The 21984-nt window shown below is 42.1% G+C and overlaps 1 protein-coding gene across 16 annotated transcripts in view; it reads right to left on the reverse strand.

Moving 5' to 3' along the window:
* JAKMIP3 (Janus kinase and microtubule interacting protein 3) overlaps positions 1 to 21984 on the reverse strand; it is an 86962-nt gene that overhangs the window by 17155 nt on the left and 47823 nt on the right. For 4 of the 16 annotated variants that reach the window (XM_033149362.1, XM_033149353.1, XM_033149359.1 and 1 more), the window contains 13 exons: positions 14776 to 14991; positions 12928 to 13047; positions 10032 to 10178; positions 9364 to 9495; positions 8901 to 8936; positions 8096 to 8155; positions 6794 to 6922; positions 5721 to 5849; positions 2916 to 2999; positions 1716 to 1778; positions 1378 to 1476; positions 305 to 403; positions 148 to 207 (listed from right to left, as the gene is read on the reverse strand). In XM_033149362.1, the coding sequence (XP_033005253.1) occupies positions 148 to 207; positions 305 to 403; positions 1378 to 1476; positions 1716 to 1778; positions 2916 to 2999; positions 5721 to 5849; positions 6794 to 6922; positions 8096 to 8155; positions 8901 to 8936; positions 9364 to 9495; positions 10032 to 10178; positions 12928 to 13047; positions 14776 to 14991 (1374 nt within the window). The remainder of the gene's footprint in view (positions 1 to 147; positions 208 to 304; positions 404 to 1377; positions 1477 to 1715; positions 1779 to 2915; positions 3000 to 5720; positions 5850 to 6793; positions 6923 to 8095; positions 8156 to 8900; positions 8937 to 9363; positions 9496 to 10031; positions 10179 to 12927; positions 13048 to 14775; positions 14992 to 21984) is intronic. The other 12 variants (XM_033149356.1, XM_033149361.1, XM_033149357.1 and 9 more) reach the window with 9 other exon arrangements.

Raw genomic sequence — 21984 nt, forward strand, 5'->3', positions numbered from 1 at the left:
ACAAAATGTAAGAAAAGCATTTAAAACAAAACAAAACAAAACAAAACAGGATGCTAATTAAAAGATGCTTGAGGTTATTTAATGCTGTCTGGACAAAAGGACAAAACATACTATTAGGAACATGCACAATTTATTAAATGAACATACACTTACGGCGTTATCCCCTAAAATGTCCAATTTTTTCATCAACTCTGCCACTAGTATGTCCTAACAAGAGAGGTACACAAGGTACAGAATATCAGAAAAATGCATAATGCTTTGTTGAGATGAAGCAGTAACAGAGAAAAAAGAAAGAATGACTTACTGTTACTCCTTCTGCCTCACAGTAGACCTGGAGGGGGCTTTTCCCTTCAGTAAAAGGAATGTGATGAAAATTGATAGCTGGAGACCTTCTCTCTCGCTCCTGTAATCAAACCAAAACTGTGTTGCTTTATCATCAGCTTAATTAAGAATGAGCTTTCATGAACTTAAATATAAACCATATGTAAGCCAAATGTGTAAGGGAGTGACTGTCAATCATTTGGAATCTGCACATACGATCCAGGACCAACAGTTAACGTGGCTTTGTTTCTTTGTCCATCTAACCTCCATTTCCCTTTGTCTGCCTATGCGCTCTTTATAACCGAACTATCACTATTTTTACCCACACTTCTGAAGGTTTGAACAGTACTTTCCCACATCACAAGGCATTATTAAACAGGCTAAGATTTCAGCATGTTGCTGTAGAGCTAGAGAATGGTCAAGCTTTGGCTGGAGGCACACCACACATTTAAAGCACATGCCTTCACCTGGAAACTGTTGTTCACCCCTCAGAAAGCTACAGTTCTCAGCACTCTTAGAAAACTGCAGTTCCTATAATTATTTGAGGTGGGTGGGAAATGCCACGTTAATGTATATTGTGCACACAGCCTGGGTTTTGATTAAAAGGATCACTGCAGTAGCATCATGTCACAACCAGGGGGTGTTCAGCTTGCATGTTGAGCAGACTCACAATATCATTCATGGTGCTGCATTACAGCAAGTCACTACTAGTACATCTGCAGATGTAGCCAAGGGTGGTGCAGGATCAACCAAGGGAGAGCATGATGGAAGTGATGCTGGGCATGCATCGGTTACTTGTACATTATCTCCAAAGCTCTTCTGACATTGCAATGCTATCTGACTCGGCACAAATGCAGTTGTTCTGTAATATTTGCCACCAAGTTGTTAAAAGTGTGATTGCCGCTGACATGCAGCATAGATCTGCCACTCTTGCTTCATGAAAGAACTCACTGTAGTTACACCGTCGTTTGTTGCCGATTGCTCAGTTTACCGCTATGCACACCCATGTCTCATTGCGGCAAAGCAAACTGGAAAGCCTCTGTGGCCCATACTCACTTCCAGTTCTAATATCCTGAATTCCAAGAGTTCGTTTTGATCTTTAGCATCCTGAACATCATGCTTTAACCGAGCCTCTTCTACCTCCATCTGTTTTATCTGGAAAAGCAAAGGGATTACTCTTTATGATATTACATACATAAAGACAGATCTATTATGTAATTGATGAGAAAATACCACCTTTTCTTCTTGTATTGAAAACTAATGCACACCTAGTCCATTAAACTTCCTTTTAGTTCACATATGATGTGAATGTTCTCTATTATTAATCTTTGATTACACTTTTGCATGTAAGTATTGGATTTTTATGCTCTGAATAGAAGTGTCCAAAAATATACCTTTTCTACAAGCTCTTGATTTCTTCGGTATAATGCTTGTTTTTCCTCAATCCACTTCATATCCTTGGGGGAAAAACACATTAATATTACTGAAAAAAACACTGGCAACATTCAATTCCTAACACTGGCTTGGTTCATCCAATGGTTACCAGGATAGGAGAGGAGGAGCTCACAGCTGCTTTGCTTGTCCCTGGGCCTCTTAGCTCAGCATGGTGCAGCAACTGAGCCAAAGTTTAGTTTACCATGTCATCTTAACACGACTAAATTCTTTCCTCCTTAACCAAGAACTGAAGCCAAAAACAAATGTTGGAGCTGAGAACCTTGGCTTAGCTGCTGCGCTAAGCTGAAAGGACTGAAGAGGATCAAAGTGGCTTCAGTGCTCTCCCCAGGAGCATAGCTGTCAACTTTTCCCTTTTCTTGCGAGGAATCCTATTCGGAATAAAGGGAATTTCCCTTTTAAAAAAAGGGAAAATTTGACAGCTATGCCCAGGAGCCAGCACATTCATGAATACATGCTTACATGTGAACACAGCCACGGGCAGAAATTAATAGAAGGCATATGATTTCCCAGGAGAGAATTGTGAGCAGGACATTGGCTTCCTGACTGTGTTGAGTCAAGACACTTTTTTATAGCACGTTGGCTGCCTCTCTTGAGAAGTGCAGCAGTGAAACAAACTATTTCTGGAGGGCTTTATCATCCTTGTTTTTGGAGCCTTCCCTTAGATTAATTATATGCTCAACACATAGGGAGAGGATCAGAAGTGCCAAAAAGCCAGAATGAAGGATAGGGAAAGCCCCTGCAATGTATACTACCACGGTTAAGTAATAAACCTGCCAAAACCAGAGAATTGTGGACAGTCTGGTAGATTGGGACCTCAAACCTAGGTGCAAGAGATTAAATATTGAGCTGCCCTCAAAATATATAACCCAATCGAAGCCAGACTTGTAGAAGTAAATCTTGGAGTTAAGCTTGTTCCAGCATACTCCAGTAAATCAGCCCAAGAAAGGACATAGAAGGTGCCTGGACTGTGGCTTGGAGGCCTTGAGAAAACCTGTCAGGACTGATTACAAGAACAATTTTCTCAAACTCTTAAAACGTTGAATGAAGAAGGCTGCAGGCGAAGGAATACATGAGGATGGATGTATTTGCACATAGCTAAACATGTGCTGAATACCGGACTCATATGATGCATCTATTACCTGTCCTTGCTCCGCAAGTGCCTTTTCTAGGTCATCTATCTGAGCCTGGGATCTGTGGATTTCTGCTTGAAGCTGCTCACGAGTCTGTAGGATGGGATTGAAGAAACGTCAAACTTTCTCTGATAGCTATCATGCCAAGGACAATGCAGTTCTACCTATCTGAATAGCCCAGGATGACACTATAAACACCCAAATGCTGATCCATGAATTCGGACAATTTGAACTGCAATTTGCAGATAGCTGGTTCACACATTATGAAATCTAGCAATCTCCATCTTGGAACCAAGTCTACAAGCTGACCTCATGGCTGCAATAGTCAGGCTAATTTGGGTACTTTAGGGGTGTATTTCTTTCTAATTTCCCTTGTCTCAGCATTTCATGCTGTGTGTACCATCTTGCCTGAAAAAGTTCTGGTGAACTGGAAAACTTGCCACATTTTTGCAACTTTTTGGTTTGTCCTAAAGGTCTTGCCCAACAGTGGACTTTAAATAAAAACATACTTTTGAGGTTGGGATACTGATTTAAGGAGTGGCCTTGTGTTGAGCATTAAGTGTTGGATATCCAATCACCTGTCTATGTTGTGTCCTATGCCTCCTGGGATGCAATTGGTTCTCAATAAAAAGAAGTCTGGGCAAGGGTAGGAGGAAGCAACCCCCCAATTTTTTTATAGTAATAGGTGAGAATGTATACTGCTGTACACACATGTATAAGACAGAGATGCAAAACCCTTTGACTTTCCAGGTGCTGTTGGACTCCAACTGCTATCAGTGTCAGCCAATGGTCTGGGATGATGGCAGCTGGAGTCCAACAACATCTGGAGGGTCACAAGTTTCCCATCTGCGGTATAAGGTACCGTTACTTGCAAGGTGAGCTCAAAGAAGGCAAAACACCATTTTAAATATTCAGACTCTTGTAAGGAAATGCATCTCTTTTAGAAGTGTAAACCTGTGAATACGTAATCTTAGTAAATGCTTGTGAGCATTTTATATTCAAGGATATTGCTAACAGATTTCCATAGTAACGGCATTCAACGTCAATGTTTTTATCATATATCATTTTTTTAACCTGACGAGAAGCATGAAAATAAAAATGCACTAGATGTGGTTTCTCAGCAATCTATTCCTTCAGCACAAGAGTGGACAATGTGACTGATATGAGAGACCATAAAGCTGAGTTTTGTATTTGAGATGGTTTCGTAGGCACATTATGAATTCACAGCAGATCAGAGTCACATTAAACAACTTTCTGCCCCAAAAAACCTCCCCCAAAATAATTCATCACTGATAACTAAAAGAAGGGAGTGGGGTAAAGTGGAAGAATGAAAATGAGGAGCACACTGAAACTCATTTTAAGCTGTTTCTCAACTTTCTGCACTTTAGCTTTCTACCTAGACATCATTTCACCTTGTCACTATATGGCTTCTACCTTTATTTTGGAAAAGTTCAGGTGGTTGTCCCCCTTAATATGGGCACTTCTCCCTTATAGTCCCCACATGTCCCTGCTATGCTAGTTAAGACCACAAACCTGAAAGCAAGGTCTGCCTTAAGTTTTTTAAGGTGCTGATTCACCTCAAGTTAATCAGGACTCACTCTCATTGAAAGAAATGCAACTTAACAGCACAATCTTATGAATAAGGCAAGTCCCACTGCATTCAGTGTTCTACATCATGAGGGGAACCTAAACAACTGAAGCAGGGTCCACACTGTAGGTGGTCACCATCCTGTTCATGGAGGGTGCAAGAGGGTGGACCTATTGCACTCAGCCCTGCTCTACCTTCTCACATATAGGCTCAACTCAGAAAATGAACACCTGTATAAGGTTTAAGTCCCACTGAAGCTAGTGGATCAAGTTGTCTGTGATTAACTTAGGCTGCAGTCCTGAACACAATTCAAGTACCATTGCATTCAGTGGGGCTTATTTCTATGCAGATATGCATAGGGGCAACACAAGCACATTCATCCCTTCTCTCCCTTCTCACATGTTGATTTAATCCAGAAAAAGAGCATCTGAACATGACTATAGCCATGGCTGGTCTTGATGGATTGTAATTCTAGATCAGGGAGGGGAACATGTGACCTCCAGAGGTGGTTGGACTGCAACTCCCATCATCCCTGAACACTGGCTATACTGACTGGGACTCGGAGTTGGGGTCCACCACAGGTTCCCCTTCTCTGCTCTGAACAGTTTATGGATATCTAGTGAATATTAATAACCTACCACAAATAATATTTTATGAAGCTAAGGCCTCCTTCCGTTGCTACGTTAGTGGTATGGTTGCTGCTGTAGGGTATTTCCCTCCCTGTGCTGTTCCAGTAATAGTCTGAAGTCTTGAAGGATGAGTTGGCAACTGAATTCCTTCCCATAACAGCATCACCTTCCCATAAATTATCATTATTATTCTTCAGAAATTGATGAAATGCTGATATGCAGAGAGGAACAGCACCATGGACACCTCCCATATGATGTTGGACATTACTTGAGTGAAAGGAACTGCTCTGCAGTGGTCCCCACAGTGATAAGGAACCATTAAAATATACATGTCATCTATGCTTTTCTCAGAGTCTTTGCACAGGTAAGCAATCATAAATTGTCTTAACCTAAAGCAGGGATGGGAAACCTGTGGGGCTGATGGCAGTTCAAGTCCAACAAGTGTCTGGAAGGATGCATTTCTCCACCTGTGAACTATAGGATATCCATTATTTCTCACCCAGAAAGGATCTAGTACCTCTGTTATAAGGGTTAGACTAGCAGGAAATATTATATAGTTACAAGCCTTTATTTTCATGTAATATAAGTCATTTAGACCTTAACTTCTCGTTCTGCATCCAACGTTCCTCCAACCTGCTCTTGCAGCAGAGCATATGCCCTCTGTAAGGCCTGGTATTCCATCGTCAGCTGCCGGAATCTCAGTTCTGTTTCTTCTTTTGCCATGCCCTAAAGCACAACAACAACAATAAAAAAGGAAATGTCAGATCGAACTATGAATATAATTCTCTTGAGAAAGAAAACCAATGGAATTCATAAACAGCCTTTACAAACAGTAAACTCTCCTCTAGGATAGAACATTTTGACAAGATTTACACAAAACTATTCTACGTTTCTTATGGGCTTAACCATTTGAGTTTGTGCAATATCTATGCCACTATCAAATCCATGTGAACAAACCATGGAAACATAACCATAAGAAAGGGTCCTGTAGCATCTTAAAGACTAACGAACTGATTATGGCATAAGCATTTTTGAGCTAGCGTCCAGTACATCCGATGTCAGCTAATCATGCAAATCAAACCTTTCACCAAATATAAGGGAATAAAGGATTCCATGTTCTCTTTCCAGATTTTTGCCCAGGATACAGAAAGAGGACCTCTATCAGTAGTAAGGGTAAAGGGTAAAGGGACCCCTAACCATTAGGTCCAGTCGCGGACGACTCTGGGGTTGCGGCACTCATCTCGCTTTACTGGCCGAGGGAGCTGGCGTACAGCTTCCGGGTCATGTGGGCAGCATGACTAAGCCGCTGCTGGCGAACCAGAGCAGCACACGGAAACGCTGTTTACCTTCCCGCCGGAGCGGTACCTATTTATCTACTTGCACTCTGACGTGCTTTCGAACTGCTAGGTTGGCAGGAGCAGGGACCGAGCAACAGGTGCTCACCCCGTCGCGGGGATTCAAACCACTGACCTTCTGATCGGCAAGCCCTAGGCTCTGTGGTTTAATCCACAGCGCCACCCATGTCCAAGCTACAATTTTGAGAAACGTATTATTAGTGATTAACTTAGGTCCATCAACATCACTTGGTCTATTCTCTGAGTATAATGTAGTTGGATACAAGCTAGTAGTAGTAGTACCACCCAAACCACTGGATAATGTGTGACAATTACCTCTTCCAAGTCATCATCCGGTGTGCAGGGTGTTTGATCAGTTCGGTCAGTTTGATATGAGATAGAAGAGCCATCAGACTCAAGGGAAGCTTCTTCATCATACCCGAAAAATGTCTCCACCACTGGCTTCTGACCAAATGACAATGTGTAAGTGCAAGCCACTGAACAATACAAGCATATCTTTCCATATTAAATCAAGCAGATCTTACAATACAAGATAACTAGACTTCCTTCCTATATGAATTCTGACTTGAAGACTTCCTGTTTGAATAATATGAGCAAATATCTTCTCTTTTTCATTTTCTTGATATATAGTAATTTATGAGAAGCTCCTCCGGGAGAATGGTGCATCACAGCAAACACTTATTACCCATCAAACAGCATCTATAGGCTGTATCCAATGAAGGCATCTTGTTAGCACAAGTATATCCTCCTGCATGATGGGAAGTCCTCTCCCTCTCCTCTCCTCTCTCTGCACCCCTCCATCTGCTCTGAAGAGTTGGGGAAACCTGCCATAACAGATTTAGGGGGGCCCCTGGAGGACAACCAGGAAGAGAAGAGGGAGAGGAAGTATTGTAGTGCAGCTGAAAGTCCTTGCACTAACAGTAAAATTTTGCTGGGTACAACCCCATGGTTAATTCCATTTCTTGATCATCAACAAAGGCTGTAAAAACCTTACATAAATTAAATACACCACCATAACTCATTGGAATAATCTTCATATTTATAAGGGGGGCTGAAGAAGAAGAAGAGTTTGGATTTGATATCCCGCTTTCCACTACCCGAAGGAGTCTCAAAGCAGCTAACATTCTCCTTTCCCTTCCTCCCCCACAACAAACACTCTGTGAGGTGAGTGGGGCTGAGAGACTTCAGAGAAGTGTGACTAGCCCAAGGTCACCCAGCAGCTGCATGTGGAGGAGCAGAGACACGAACCCGGTTCCCCAGATAACGAGTCTACCGCTCTTAACCACTACACCACACTGGCTCTCGGCAATGTCCTATCAGTTATGGGCATTCTAACTGCAGAGAGGGGACAGGTCAGTCCTTTGTCCTGTTGAAAAAGTATGTGGCTGTGAGGGAAATGGTCCTGTTTGAAAAATGCAGAGGCAAGGAGGCAGAGTGATGACAAGAAAGGGAACCCAATAGGCAGAACAGCTAAAAGAAGAGGTCTGAATAGGCAGTGAGCTAAAAGGGGTTACTGTATAATAGTCAATGGTCACAGTTGGATTGCTCCATAAAGGCTCTTTAAATATCATTATATATGTATTGAAATAATACATGGTTTCCCGCTTACTCTCTTACCTTGGGAAATTTTGCAAATTTCTTCCTTTGTTTCCTATACCTTAGAAGCTTATCCCTCTCCTGCAAGCAGAAGCAAAATGCATGTGTTAGAGATCCACAAACTGGGATTGAATACAATTCATCTAAGAAATTGTCAGCCTCTTATACCATTATATTTATGGAAAGTGTGAAATTGGAACAGAACAGGGCATTTAAATTGCACAGATAATCTGTGAGGCAAATCAGAATACAAATCAAAGGACAGTGATAACAATAAAAATATGACTTGCGAACTTTAAGAAGCACAGCTTCACTTTCAAGCACCTGATCTGAGGACAAAATTATTTGGCTGGTATCTGTGATGAAATAACCTTGCACTAAAACTAGTCCCTGAATATATATATATAGTGTGTGTGTGTGTGTGTGTGTTCAGGCGGTGAGCATTTTAGGTGCATCCAATTGATGCTTGATCTCCAGAATGGGGGAGGAAGGGGGGCTGGGAGGAAAGAGGGCAGGGAAGGGCAGGTGGAATGGGGCAGAACGGGGTGGGGTGTGCTTATATGCACCCAGCGGATATGCATGGGGGCCAGGAACAGAACCCTCGTGTGAAATGGTCACCGCCTGTGTGACCACACACACACACACACAGAGAGAGAGAGAGAGAGAGAGAGAGAGAGAGAGAGAGAGAGAAACAGAGAGCAGACACTAACCAGAATCTCTTTATTAACGTATGAAGCCATTAAACATGACAACCTCACTGTACAATTCAATGGAGAGTTCACATAAGCACACATGAAAAGCAAAATGAAATCCACATGCTACTTACTATTACGCTCTTCACATAGCCAGCAGTTTCTAGTGTCTAGTTTAAAACAATTAGGAAAACGTGTTATATGAAAGGAAATTTGTCTCATTTTCTTTAGCAAAATATCGCAATACTTTTTTTTTAACTTGTGCAAGCAGCTCTATATATTACAGAATAATAAGTGTATGCTTATTATTCAAGAGTCATTATGAGGTACTGGTTAGACTAGAGTGTCAACCCCTGGAAGACCAAGACTAAATTCCTCACCCAGCCATGAAACTCACCGGGTGACTTTGGGCCTGTCTCTGCCCAGAGACATCTGAGAGGCCACAGGTTTCACCCCCACCCCTTTCATATTTCTAAGTGATGACTTCTCGGTTCCCCACGCAAGTCCCAGGGGTTGTCCCCAGAGAATGAAGCTAGGTCCACGCAGTGCCAGGCCACATGGCAATTATAGAAGGATTGCAGTGAAGTCTTCTCTTACCTTCGAAAGGTCATCTATGATATTTTGCTGCTCTATGATTTGCAACCTCAGAAATTCGACTTCTCTTTCATCTTGACTCTGATCAAGGTCGTTTAAAGAGCTTGGTCTCCTTATTGTTCTCACCCTTTGTCTCTAAAGAAACAGAACAAGATGAGAGTGGCTTTTCAACAAACATCATGGAATCCCTCCTCTTTATGCAAGACACTGTCACTCAAAGTTTTCCAAGAAAACAACAACCCTATTTTTAAATAGTAATATATACCACTGGATCAACAACAATTTGTTTGGGTGTTTACAGAAAATGGCGCAACATATTCATTTTAAAATCACAATAAAAACATAATAAACATAATAAAATTATTATCCAACTATAGAGAAAATCAACAGATATAATCACATCCTTTCCCAGCATTTATTATATATTTCAATATAACAGTGGGTGGATATGCAAAATGATGTGAGTCTTTGACATTTTGCATGAATGCATGAAGTTGTGTGCATTTCCCCCCCTCCATTTTATAAACCTCATTGCAATCCCAAGGCGGGTTGAATGAAATGTGTAAAACAGAATACAGTAAGTACAAGAAAATGCTAATATAATAAAATTAAATACTGTAAAACATGGGATTCCTGGGAGAGTACATGATGTAAAGATGTAAATATCTCACCATTTCTAAATTCTCTTGTGTGACAAATTTTAGCTTATTTTCCATACGACGTAAGGCATGAGACAAATCCTCATTTTTCCTACTTAGGCGTTTATTTTTGTCTAGAAGCGGTTTATACTGGCTCTCAGCTTCTCTCAGACGCTTCAACTGCAAAGTGGGGGGGAAATTACACAAGTGTCAGAAATCTGCACAATGTTGGAGGTATAAATATAAAAGAAATATGGTACACATTGGGTGGAATGCTCCACTTATTCAAAAATTCTAATCAGAAAGATTGGAACAAATACTGGTTTTCTTACATTTACTTTCTTCTATCATAGAACCTAAGGTAGCTTGCATGGCACCAAGGTGGTCATCCATCCAGGCGCCGACCACATTCACACCTGTTTGGCTTCAGTTAGGCAGTGGCCTCACATGTGAACCTGAAAAGTCTTAGGTGTAGAAGTCCAATTTGATCCTATTAGAATTCCATATATGGAAGGAATTGGCTCAGATTCAGGTAATGGTTTGTGGCACTGTCTATTGATGGAAGCAAAGTTTAATATTGTGTGGAAAGTCAAAGTGCCCAAAGGGCACCGGCAAAATTTAAAACAAAGACGTTTTGCACAAATACCAATATGTTTAAAAATAATATAGATATTCCTGATGTCTCCTGGAGCAGGGAGAAGGGCTCTTTCACAGCATACTTTGAGAAAGAATGACACATGTCCTCAGCTTTTGCTCTTAAGGGAAAGCCATGTGGAATGGCAACCAATACCATCCCATTTGAAGATATGCTTGCATTGTTTTATGAATGAAACATATGGTGGAGATTATTCAGCTGCGAGCCTGCGATACTGTTAAGGAAATGGAAAAGAAGCCAAGAGGCTGTGCTTCCAGTGCTCACAACTGCCTCATCAAATATGCAAGCCCCAGTTGCAGCCCCAGATTATTTTGCAGAACTGCTGCTCTAATGTCCTCTATAAATTTCATCTATATGGATTTTTCCAACATGCCATCATGCTTTATTGCAGCAGCTCGGTGAAATATAGGCTTTGCCACAGTAAATGTCATTAACTAGCCTTTAAATAGGATTGCATAGAGATGGGGTAGCACTCTGAAGAACTAAAAGCGGGAGGGGAAAATTCCAGAAGTTTAGCTCTGCGGACTTCTTCAGAATTATACTGAGAACCTGAGCCTCCAGCAAAGTGAGGGCCATAGCTCAATGGTAAAGGTAAATGTACCCCTGACCGTTAGGTCCAACCGCGAATGACTCTGGGGTTGCGGCGCTCATCTCGCTCTATAGGCCAAGGGAGCCGGTGTTTGTCCACAGACAGCTTCCGGGTCATGTGGCCAGCATGACTAAGCCACTTCTGGCAAACCAGAGCAGCACACGGAAACACTGTTTACCTTCCCGCTTTGACATGCTTTCAAACTGCTAGGTGGGCAGGAGCTAGGACTGAATAACGGGAGATCACCCTGTTGCGGGGATTTGAACCGCCAACCTTCTGATCGGCAAGCCCTAAGCTCTGTGGTTTAAACCACAGCGCCACCCGTGTCCCATTGGTAGAGCACTCTTTTTGCATTCAAAAATTCCACATTTAGTCACTGGCAACTTCAGGTAAAGCAAGGACCAAGGAACAGGTGATGGGATGGGTCTTGGTCTGAGTCCATGAAGAAGCACTGTCAGCAAGAGTAGACAATAATAGAATAGACAAGAATTCAGATACCCCCAAACTCGGCCCTCCAGATGTTTTGGGACTAGAACTCCCATCATCCCTAGCTAACAGGACCAGTGGTCAGGGTTGATGGGCATTGTAGTCCCAAAACATCTGGAGGGCCGAGTTTGGGGATGCTTGGACTAGATGGACAAACAGTCTGACCTGATGCACAGGAACTTCCTATGTTCCACTTTTCACTTCCAATTATACTGAAATATTTGGCAGGGATGGGGAACTCTCCAGATCTTGTTGGACCACAACTTCTGTCACCTTATGCTGGCTGGGAATGATGGGAACTGGAAGCCTGACAACATCTGGTAGGCCCCAAGTTCCACACCTGTAATCTAAGTGCTTTATCTTTGACTGATGCCTAAAAAATTTTTATTGAAAAGGTTAGTGCTCTAAATGCTTGTAAAAGCTAAAGAAACAGGGAAGAAAAAAATGCTTCTTTGTGGCCACTTCAAGAATGAGCGAAAATTCCTTCCTGTGGCAAAAAAGAGAGGTTGCCAATGGACCTTCAGCAACTTTGAAACTGCCTTAGAAAATGGGCTTGTCCTAGCCATCTATCAAAAGTGTTCTGAGCTTTCTTTGTGTTAGCCTCAATGTTTCTTATTCATTCAAACTTCAGCTGATGGCATACTGTAGATAAGTTCCTAATCCCACACGCAATTATGACGTTTCACTTTAGAAAAACATCTTTGGAGAAAGGCAATTTTTGCTAAGATATGTGTCAGATTCTTGCCTCTTTCTATAGCTGAAGGGGACTGAATGGTTGCTTTCTGAAATGAGTTGAATAAATCGATGAACTATTTATAGTCATCAACGTTTATTTTCCAAGTTATGCCCATATATTATATTCTCTATATCTGAACGTATATCCTATTTCTTAAGTTGCTTCAACCTCTTGCTATCAATGCTCTCACAAATAATAGTCAAGTCTCTTGAGTGAAACAGAAACTTAACCAACCTAGGTGTAAAGAGGTTGGATGGTAGGAACAGGGTTGAATCCAGCATAAAATCTGACCAGCCTCATTTTATTAAAAAGAGTGCCACCCCTCCCCCCTCCAAAAAACAACAACACCAAACCCAGACCCAGGATCTTGTAGTGCTGAGTACAAGAGGCATATAGATGGAGTGGATCTGCCCTATATAATCCAGTCAGAAGGTTTTTATGAAAAATAAAAGTGATTTCTTACAAGCTCATTTCGTTCCTCTGACAGTAATGCATTCCGATCTTCCAGTTTCCTGATGATTGCACTTAATTCAGCTATTTTAAGTTGGAAGCGCCGGGCGTCCCTCTCATCCAACTGCTGTTCCTAAAACAAAAAACAACTGCAAATAACTGTTCATAGAGGAAATATATATATTTTAGAGCTCTTTACAGACCACATCTTCTTCCCTTGTTGAATCCATCAATTCTTGACTCTCTCTCTCTATATATATAATCAATAGTGTAACCTATGCCTTAATACTGAAAGATGAGACCAACAGAAATCGAAGAAAGGATATATGTAAGAGAGAAAGCAAATGCAAAAGAAAAGAAGAAAAAGAAAAAGGGATGCATATGTAGATAACAAGTCACACACGTCATACTGGGAATTGTGAAAGAAAACATTGGGAATTATGGCAATGTTTCCTATATTTGCCACTGTTGAATTGAGTGCCTTAAAACAGCTGAGCCACCTGGAACTTATTTATGGTAATGTGAGGTATATAGATGCTGAAATATAAAATGTAACAGGTACGTGCAATTCTACCATTGCATAATTCCTTTCCCATGGAGCGGTGAATCTAACTGAGCATCTAAATGGGTCACTTAAAAAATCAGAGGATTGTGTTTTAAAATCAATCCACACGTGAAAATGTTTAACCCAAATAGAAAATGAATACAGATATAAGAGTAGGCATCATTGCTTTTTTTTTTTAAGAACGAAATAATTATCTCATTATATTAACATATCCTCTTCATTCGTTCTTGATCTGTTTTGATTCATTTGGAACCACGTATGTAAAGAGCTTTAATTCAAGCAAACCAATCGTTATATTTGGCCTGAATGACACTCAACAGTGCTAGGATTCTTCATTCAACAGGTGCAGGAGAGGCTTGGAACAAAGGACAGAAAAGATTTTGTGCTCATGTTTATATATATATATATATTTATAAAAAAAATACATTTCAAATTACGCAGCACTACAAAAGAAATCTTGATGAGGATCAACAATGAATAGAAGTTCAACAAATGTCACAGGCGGGGAAAAAATCTTTGTTATTAGCAAATTAATACAGAAGCTGGAGAAGTGGCAAAGTTACATAAGAAGCCAGCGTAAAAATTTAATGGGTTTAGATTTAATGGAAGAAGAGACTGCAAACAGCATGAGAGAAACAGCAAAGAGCATGTTTGTTGGTATCTCAGAGCATTGGCTAAAGTTAAGAGGTTTGTGATGATGAGCAACCTCAGTGATACTAGTAAAGAAGCCTAAGAATGATCTCTACAAATGGGCAGGTTACTTCTGTCCCCCCTCCTCCCCGGATAGTCAATTCAGTTTTGTGGTTGCTTGCGACAATGCTGGTAAGTAGCCCTCAAAATTAGCACACACCCATTAATCCGTTAGTTATGCATTTGCATTGTAAGTCTCGGAGAAAGCATTTCAAGCTGTCAGACTAAGGCAAAATGTCAAAGTAAGCTGTGTTTTGTTGTTGTTTTAAAAAATTATTTTAACCTGCTGGCAAATTAAAACAAACAAAAAACCATGCTGTCACATGTCAAAATAAGGTTTGAAATCCTGCTGGCTCTCTCTCCCTAGAGCAGGAGTGGGGAACCGGTGTCCTTCCCGAGGCAGCTGAACTACAGCACCCAGCATCCCCGACCATTGGGCATGCTGGCCGGGGCGGCTAGGAGTTGGAATCCAACAACATCTGGAGGGCTGCAGATTCCTCGCCACCAACCCAGAGGGGAAAAGAATTCGTTGCCGGAATGTGCACTCACTCATCAAGATTTTTGCATATTTGTTTGTTTCAGGCAAAACCACTAGAAAGTGCTTACAGGACTTCCTGAATGATCTGAAGTGTCTCCTGCACCACTTGCATGAGGAAGTTCCCGCTTGGGGCTGCTCAGATGCCGGTCAGCCTCTCTGAGCTGGGAAAGTTGTTCATCTAAAGCCTCCTTTTGGAGCTGAAGTCTCTGAGCATGCCCGGCTTGAACCCCTAACTCTCTTTCCAGCACGTAGACTGCTCTGTCTTTAAATTTGATCTCCTCCATCTACAAGGAGAACAAAATACAATCACATACGGGGCATGCACGGTACAATTCTGGCGTTGCCATAGTAACTGGCAACATCCCTGCTAGCGGAGCATTTTAGATGATACCCGGAGGTAAAAACGCATAAAATTCAATTCTGCAGATTTCACGCCCTCCCTTTAATGTTGAAAAGAAGCACTGGTTTTGGGAAAAAAGCACCCCCCAAAAAATAGAGTATTTTGGCAACAAAGATAATAATAATCTCACTTATTATCCCTTATAGTAAACTTCTTCAGAATTCTTTCAGCAAAAGAAAGAAAGACAATTTCAAAAAAAAGAGAGAACTGGTTTGACTATTTCTTCATGTCTACACATTACACTGAAATCCTCACACCAGGTTTCCTACAAACAAGCAAGTTTCAGTAGCCTTTGAATCAGATTCAGAATTCAGGATTATTATTAACTGTGCAGCACTGAAAGTGTGCCTCATGCTTGCATTAAAGTTCAAGGACCTGGATTTTTGAGTTCAGCCATGAAATGTTTCTCATTTGATTAGTAAAGAAGTAGCCTCCGTTCCTGACCCACAATGATTGTTACACTGAGAGTTTAATCACAAAAGAATAATAACACAGAATACTTTTTTTGAACTTAGGTTTGGAACGAATAATACAACTCCACAGAAATGTTATGACATTTTTTGCTGTTCATGTCAGCATTTAAATGATAATCCCTCGGTGGCCAATCCTATGCATGTTTACTCAAAAGCAAGTCCACCTGAATTCAATGGGGCCTATTCTTGCATATGTTACTTACTGGAAGTTTAGGATAACAATGCTGAGATTTCAAGTGCTCATCACGTTCGGTATACATTACACCGCTGTAATCCCACAAGGTAGGTAAGCATTATTACAGTATTGCCGTATTGCAGAAAGAGGTTGAGGTTGAGGGAACCAATCCTATGTATGTCTACTCAGAAGTGAGCCCCACTCAATTCAGTGGGGCTCGGTCCCAGGTAAATGAGTACAGGATTGCAGCTAAAGTCTATTAGTGCCAAAATACACATTAAATCAAATGTGTCTTTCTATTTGGCCAGCAGCATTTAAAAAATAAATAAATTGCAGGGGTGGGGAGGAGAGTCTGACCAAGCATTGGGAGGAATTTTAACTCCTTCTTCCCCTACTGCAAACCTAAGGAAAGCCTCTCTTCTGAAGGAGATATTTTCCTTGCCTGTTTTGATCCTGTTAATCATCAGCCCTGCTCTCCAACCTGACGCAATCTGCATTTTTTAAAAGCCCCAAACCAAAAACCTTGCAAGTTGCATGCAAAATCACATTTAACTTTACATGAAATTTTGCCTTTAGCCATTATGTGACACCAGCTCCTTCTGTGGTGCAAACAGAACTATAATAAACTTACAGGTAGGTAGCCGTGTTGGTCTGCCATAGTCAAAACAAAATAAAATAAAAAATTCCTTCCAGTAGCACCTTAGAGACCAACTAACTGGAAGGAATTTGTTATTTTATTTTGTTATAATAAACTTGTCATCGATCCAAAGTCACACAGATGTAGGGTATGTGAAATTTTTCATGAAAACTTCTCCCCTCCCCAAAGCATGTAGTATAAACATTACTTATACGAAGGCATACTCTGGGGATAGGGAACTTGTGGGTCTTCAGTAGTTGGGGGACTCCAACGCCCATCAGCCACATCCAGCATACAACTGGTAAAGGATGATGGGAGTTGGAGTCCAACAATATATGAAGCATCACGGAAATTATGAACAGATTTATTTTCTATATTCAGTACATAATGTCACACAAATGTGGTTTGGGGCAATATTTGTTGTTTCACAACAGGATAAAATAATATTTGCGCGGCCAGGCGAAGTCCCCCCGTACCCCGGGGCAGCCCCTGAGGGAAAATAATGACTCATGACATGTTCTAGGGGATTAAATTGGCCACAACTTTATTAATATTTCAGATGTAGGAAGACCTTGACTCAGGCATTGGGCGTTTATCCTTCCCAGCCCCCCAGCCGGGGTTCTGGGTAACTTCAGGGTTATCCAGCATGATTGGGAAGTGGGCTAGTCTGGAGAACATATGTTCAAGCAGACAGCCCACCCCCCCTGTGTTCGCTGCCGCTGGAAGGGGAGGCAGTGATGACCCTGGGCGTTTGGTCAATGCCTCCCCCTGAGACCCCTTTAACGGGAACCCTGTTATCGCCACCGCAATGGGGCCTGCAACTGCCAAAGTTGTGACGAATTGCTACAGGAAAGGCAAAACCTGCCAATGCAGGGAAAATTCCTTTCCGGCCCTTCAACAGCGACCTTGTCATAGCAGCGCCTGCGTGGCTGTGTGGCTGCAGAAAAAAGGTGGTTAAACCTGCAAAGTAAGCATCAATTGAGGGAGTGGAGGGTGGGGAAGCTCTGAATCCAATGGTCGCTTCCCAGGTATGACTCACTCTCTATTGTGTGTACTGTATAATCCCTCCTTCTACCTGGCCAATCCCCCTGGCAACACCTCCCCAGCTGGGATTGGGCGGCTGCTAGAGTAGGTGGAGTCCACAGAAGTCTTCTGTTTCAGTGTATCTGAAGAAGTGTGCATGCACACGAAAGCTCATACCAAGAACAAACTTAGTTAGTCTCTAAGGTGCTACTGGAAAGAATTTTTTATTTTGTTTAAACTCTCATTGAAATGTATTTTACAAGTGGTAAAAATATTCAAGCACTATTTGTTTATCTAGATTGCTGCATTCTGTAATTATAGTAGGAACCAAAGTACCCTGGGAGTAGGCTCATGGAAGGAAACAATTCTGGGGAACACATAGCTAGAGGCTGCTCCCAGCTGCTTCCTGTGACTTGTATTCATCTACTGTGCCATAACCTCCCTTGTGCTAATTTGAGATCAAACGCTGCTTTGTCATTTCCCTTTAAATTATATTGGAAAAGCCGAATCACTTTCTACAGTATGCTACCAAAGGGCTGTGTGCACTGTGTGGTACTATGCAGTATAACCATGCACATGCTTACCCAGAGTTAAGTTTCACTGTATTCAGTGCAGTTTACTTCCACATAAGTGTGCATAGGATTGCAGTCTGAAATATCCATGCACATGAATTTATGCACACATGCATGCATCAGACCGAGATGAGATGTGCCCATTTCCCTTTCAAAGGTTTGTGTTCTACAGCTGAAACCTGGAAAATGACAACTCTATGCACAATATTTAAATAAGGTATCTTTTAAAAAGGCAAAATAGGGACAAAGCAAGAATGGTGATTTACCAAACACTAGAAAACTAGGTCTACTCTGAAGCAGGGACAGCCGGGATGAATGCACCATATCTATATATAGACCCCAAAAGAGAGGGGACCAAGAGAGAGAGGGAGAACCTCTCCCCTAACCAGGATGAGCTGAGTGCATTCCCGCCCCCCCCCCCCCCGCTCAGGATGACCAAGCAAAAAAAGCTGCTTCTGTAGTCAAGGCTAACCAACACAGAAAAAAAATGCTGTTCATCTTCTAGGAGCCAGGAGATGCCTGTTCTGCCTTGCTTACTGTGTGTTGGGAGCAGTTTTGTTGTGATGGGACAGGCAGAGGTGAGCACTAATGGTGCGGCACAGCTTTTCCCAACCTGGTGATGTTTCAATGTCTTTGGAGTACAACTCCCATCAGCCCCAGCCAACACTGAGAGTCGCAGTCCAAAACATATAAATGGCACCAGGTTGCAGAACACTGTGCAGAGAAAGTGGGGCTCAAACTAGACTTGCAGTTAAATTGTAGCAAAAAATGTACTTTGCTTCCCCCCCCCAAAAAAGTAGGGGAGCCTGATTCTTAGCAGAGAGGTAGCACGCCAGGATGGGAGGCTTTGCTTTTTACTACCCGTCATGATTCTGGAACATTGTGATCAGGGGCTGAGGAAGGGGGGGTTGCAGTGGGGATGATCCATCTCGGGTGTCACCACTGAAGGGGTGACAAAATGGCGGGCAGCGCTCACCATGGGGCCTGTAGTGCGTCTGAGCCACGTGTCTCTCCAGGGAGTGACACGGTGGCTTGGGCGCCTGCAGTCTCCATGCTGCCCCAAACATCCGCCTGCTGCTTCCCCCTCAGCTATAGGGCGGCTGAGAGGGAGGAAGCAGGCAGACTCCTTGGGGGCCCCACGGAGTGTCCTGTCCTGGCTGGCCCCGTCCCTGTGGGCAGCTGGCCCTGCTCGGCTTGCTCCGCCACTGATTGTGATATTGAAATGCCTCTAGGCCCTGGGATGTTTCCAGCCACACCCACCTAAGTGTTGGAGTGGAAAGGGCTGGAAATACTGTGTGTGTGTGTGTGTGTGTGTGTGTGTGTGTGTGTTCTTGCATATCTGGAGCGTGAGGTATGCATGACAAAGACAGAAGGGGAGGTGCAATGCTCTCCATGAGGGGCTGCCCCCTTGAAGACAGTTTGGAAGCTACAGCTGGTGCAGAATGTGGCTGCTATCCGACATTCTCCACCTTCCACCTTGGCAAGAACGAGGCATTCTCACTATTCAAGAACCCGTTCTAGCTAGGGGGTAGAAATACTCTGAGGAGGCAGGGCTGGGTAGGAGGGCACCCCAGGCCTTTGTTTCAAGTAAACCATATGTTACAAAAAATTCAATAATCTCCAGCACTCTTGGCTTAAGGGGAGGGGGAGCCAGAGGAGCACTTACTCCAGAACCTCTCGCCACTCTTAGAATTGAGGAGTGTATAACGATACTTACAGGAAGACTACCCAATAAATTCAGGAGCCTTAAAACACTACTGATCTTAGTGAGAAGCCTCTGATAAACACACATACTCTTCTGGAACAGAGTTTCATAACTCTTGTATCAAATGGTTCTGTTGGAAAGTTTAATAAACACATCACGATTGTGATGTTACCTTTCAGCCAATAGTACACTGTATCTTGCCACAGATGGATAAAGTTTTCTACCACCCCTTTCCCATTGCTGCCTCACATCCTTTATAGTTGACCTGGAGACCAAGTAGTTCTGAGGAATATTTTCTCCCTATAGAAGAGCCTTTTTTATTATTAAGCATCTTGAATACATCATAGAAACCCCCTGGACTATACTGCCTCCCCCCTTGTTTTTTTCTTTTTGCAGAGGACAAGTGGATTTGTTTGAACATACTCAAGAGAAAACATCAAACATCTTTAGACCCATGCATTCCAGAACTAACACACAAGAATGGAAGGGAAGAAATCCTCTTTGACAGAGGCAATAAAATTCATTTGTGTGCTGCGCTTCTCACACCATCATTTAAAAAAAACCAAACCATGAAGAAATATATAATCTAATTTAAATGTACTGTAGTCTACCAAAGATTGTCATAAAACAAAGGACTGCTTACTATGCATCTCTCCATGGATGGTATAAACAAGCTGTAGGACAGAAATACTTATAAAGCTTTCTTTTTAAGAATATTTGCATAGCTAATATCTATTGATCTGAACACAGGTCTGTCAACAGGCAACATTTTAATTTAGAAAAAAAAACCGCACACCTACACACACACACACACACACACACACACAATGAAAGGTAATTCGAATAATATCAAGCATTGACTCTTGCTCATATACCGTATTCAGTTCTGCAAAAAGAAACAACTGTGAAAAATTTGTACAATAAGGAAGCAACAACAACAAAAAGGAAAAGGGGAAATACTATTTCATATATTAAAGCCACAGAAGTATAACAATAATACCATGATTTTAAAGAGAGTGAAACATTAAGCAATACGGAGAACAGTGGAGAAATTAATAAAAAGAGACAGACTCATGGACACAGAGACACCCATTCACCCACCCACATTTACAGCCTTTTTTGCTCCATACTATCAACACAAAGGAGAGGCTCGTGCAGAAAAAGGAGTTGACTCACTGAGAGTATTGGGTTAGTATCCAGGTGTATACCTCAAAAAGACCAGCTCACGCGTTTGTTTTCCTGACAGTAGGAAGCGAAGCTCCCAACAGTCTCGCCTTCCTGATAATTTCACCCCAGTTACTTTCTCTAACAGAAGGCCTACTTGTGAAACAAGAGCCTATGAATATACATGAGGAAGGCAACCAATGGTCTTTAAGAAAATGGCTTGCTTAACAGCATGGATGTTTCCACTTTATATTTAGCAGGTTGTCTCCACCAATAATGCATTTTAATTAATAAACAGCTTGTGAGCATCGCTGCTGCCAATTATGGGAAGGCAGGAAAGATGGGGGATTTCTCTTCCTCCCAGCCGTCCCTCGCCAGCATCTGCTATTAAAAATCAAAACACCGAATAATTTCTAATATCGTTTGTATCAAACCGGTTGTCATGGCCGTTATTTCTCAGACTCTATGGAAGAAAGAAACACCAACATGTCATTTGCAATGCTGTGTAAGCTGCTTATAAGCTTGGGAGCTTCCATAAGTGTTTTTAATAGAGCACTGTAGCAGAAGGTGTGGAAGGGCAAGGCAGCATTTCTAACTGGCAGCATCTGGGGCTGAAAAGAAAAGGGGAAAGGGGAAAAAAAAACCCACATACCATTCCCAGACAGAGGTTTTAACTGCAAATGAGAAAATCCATGCCAATCATTGGTTGCTCCATAGCTTGCACATTTCCCTGCAGGCAAGCTGTCAAAGGAAGCAATTAGAATGTACCACAAGAAATATGTCTCTTACCAGCACAGGTAAATAAGTTGTCAGTCATTTATTAGTGAAGAGGTAACTAAAGATCAAAGGGAGCAGGAAGATTCCTGCAGTCAATGTTATGCCATTAAGTGGAAACTCGGGCATGCAGAAGAGGAGACTAGAGGACAGATAATAGTGCTAAGGCAGGCCACTGGCTCACCTAGTCTGGGACGGTCTATTCTGATTGGACGCAGTTCTCTGGGGATTCATATTTTCCAGAGATTGATAAGTGAGATCTTTTAAAAATGGAAATGCTAGGGACGGAAGCTGGGGCTGTATTCACACTTCAGTTCATTCTGTTTTCCTGACACTTCCCTAACTGTTCATTGC

Source organism: Lacerta agilis, chromosome 5 (assembly GCF_009819535.1).
Source record: "Lacerta agilis isolate rLacAgi1 chromosome 5, rLacAgi1.pri, whole genome shotgun sequence".
NCBI classification, from domain to species: Eukaryota; Metazoa; Chordata; class Lepidosauria; order Squamata; family Lacertidae; genus Lacerta; species Lacerta agilis.